At 42.5% G+C, this 2,205-nt stretch overlaps 1 protein-coding gene across 1 annotated transcript in view; it reads right to left on the reverse strand.

The window, feature by feature from the left end:
- LOC107282192 (mucin-16) overlaps positions 1–1,935 on the reverse strand; it is a 29,177-nt gene extending 27,242 nt beyond the window's left edge. Inside the window, exons 1-2 of the mRNA XM_015809945.1 lie at positions 1,063–1,935; positions 599–706 (exon numbers count right to left, since the gene is read on the reverse strand). Of these exons, the coding sequence (XP_015665431.1) occupies positions 599–706; positions 1,063–1,798 (844 nt within the window). The 5' untranslated portion in view covers positions 1,799–1,935. The remainder of the gene's footprint in view (positions 1–598; positions 707–1,062) is intronic.
- Between the last annotated feature and the right edge of the window lie 270 nt (positions 1,936–2,205).

Genomic DNA, 2,205 nt, shown 5'->3' on the forward strand with positions numbered 1-2,205 from the left:
GTGCAACTCAAGGTGCTGGTTGTCATCCTTAAAAACCCCTTCATAGCTTGGGATTTGGTTACCTGATGGTTTATCTTTTTCTAGTTGTCTCTACTGCGCCTATCTCATCCAGCAGGATCAGCATGCTCTGGGTCCCATCAATCAAGGAATGTTGTTGTCAGGGACTAGGAGACATGCACCCTGGAACATTCTCCCTCCAGAAATTAGGATAACCCTGGACTTTCATAAGACTTTGAAACTATGTGCCCAGGCCTGGGGTCCCAAGTGTGTAAAGGGCCCCATTTCCTGATTATGTTGACAATGATGACTGTAATATCTCTTGGCTGCTATTTGTATTTAATTTCTTTTGGGCATTATGTTTTAACAGTTTAAGTGTTTTATAAATTATTTGCTGCCCAGAGTCACTGGTTTGAGATGGGCAGGTGTACGAATAAATGAATGAGTGAATGAATAAATGAAAGTGCGGGCTCCACCTTGAAGAACTCTGCAGCCAGAGTAGTCATTTTTAAAAATACGGGACATTCAACATCACATATAGGAAACCATTAAGGTTATGAAAGGCTAATTATTATTTTTCTAAACAGGATTGTCTACTTACTTTCAATTGGTGTTGTACTAATAAATGTGGATGCAATATTGGCTTCAGTCGTAAAGAGGTTTCCTTCAGAAAAGGAGGTGGTGGTGGTGCTGGTGGTATAAGTGCCTGCTGAGAGAGCAAACATAATCCAGTTGTATCCCAGTTATAGTATAAACCTAACACTGTCACTTCCTAATCTATATAAATAAAAATGTAAATGTTCATTTGTTCAAAATCTTAAATCTCTGAAAGCTCTTCACTGATTGCTTTGAAATTTTGACACAACGTTGCATTCGAATACGCGCGTGTTTTTATATATCTATATTATATAGATGTCACACCTGTGACAGGTAAAAACATGTTTTTTGAAAAACAGCACCATCTTTTGGACGTAAAAGCAACACACGCTTTTACCAGACTGAGCCACAGCAACGCATGGCTGGGTGCAGCTAGTTTAGAAAATGTTGCAAAAAAAAAAAGCTTACCTTTCCTTGTCCCTGAAGTAGCAGTTGATATTATTTCTGTGGGAGCTGTAGAAGTCCTGAAAGTGCCCAAGCTCGTCATCATCGACTCATAGGGACTAACAGATTCCGTTTGGTGTGAGACTGAAGAAACCAAAGTGGCAGTAGTTGAGCTCTCTCCTCTTACAGGAATCAAAGTTGTTGTCTCCAGCAGGGAAGAGGTTGGGAAAGTCACAAGAGATTTTTCCAATTTCATAGTGCTGCTCTCTGGGGAAGGTGTGGAGGATACTGTACTCTCTGGAGTTGGTGTTGTGGTTTTGGAAACAGAAGAGGTTATTTTACTCCTTGTTGATGAGGTAGAGGCCACTGTACTAGCTGGAGAGCTGGCTGTGATTGACTCAGATGTGGTGGACTTTGGAGAACTAGCTAAGTATACTCTGGTGATTGAATGTTGGGTAGGGTATTCTGAAGAGCTAGTAGTCTTTATAGAGCTGGAGGTCACTGTGCTCTGTGGGGAAGTAGTGGCTGTCACTGCTGTGGTGGTTTCCAATGTGGTGGTTTGTGGAGAAATAGTTAAGTATTCCGTGGTCATTGGAAGTTGAGTAGTGGTTTTTGTTGTACTAGTCCTAATTGTGGATGGCGTCATGCTACTCTCTGAAAAAGATGTAGAGGATACTGTGCTCTTTAGAGCTGGGGTTGTGGTTTTGGAAATAGAAGATGTTATTTTCTTTGCTGATGCCGTAGAAGACACTGTACTCATTGGAGAGCTGGCTGCTTCTGATGTGATGGATGCAGGTGTGGTGGCTTCTGGAGAAGTAGCTGTGGTGATTGAATGTTGAGCAGTGGTTTCTGAAGAGCTAGTAGTCTTTGTAGAGCTGGAGGACACTGTGCTCTGTGGGGGAGAAGTGGCTGCCACTGTGGTTTCCAATGTGGTGGTTTGTGGAGAAGTAGTTAAGTATTCCCTAGTTGTTGGAAGTTGAGTCGTGGTTTTTGTTGTACTAGTACTAATTGTGGAGCTCTCGGTGGAAGAGATGGAGGCCTGTGTGCTCTTCGGGGCAGATGTGGTAGTTTGTGATGTAGTGGATTCATTCAAGGTGGCAGCTGGTATCTCTGTGGAGACTGCTGTGCTCTCTGAAAAAGAACTTGTGGTTTCTGTAGTAGGAGCAG

The sequence above is a fragment of the Protobothrops mucrosquamatus genome, unplaced genomic scaffold, assembly GCF_001527695.2.
Source record: "Protobothrops mucrosquamatus isolate PMUCROS unplaced genomic scaffold, P.Mucros_1.0 scaffold6, whole genome shotgun sequence".
Taxonomy (NCBI): Eukaryota; Metazoa; Chordata; class Lepidosauria; order Squamata; family Viperidae; genus Protobothrops; species Protobothrops mucrosquamatus.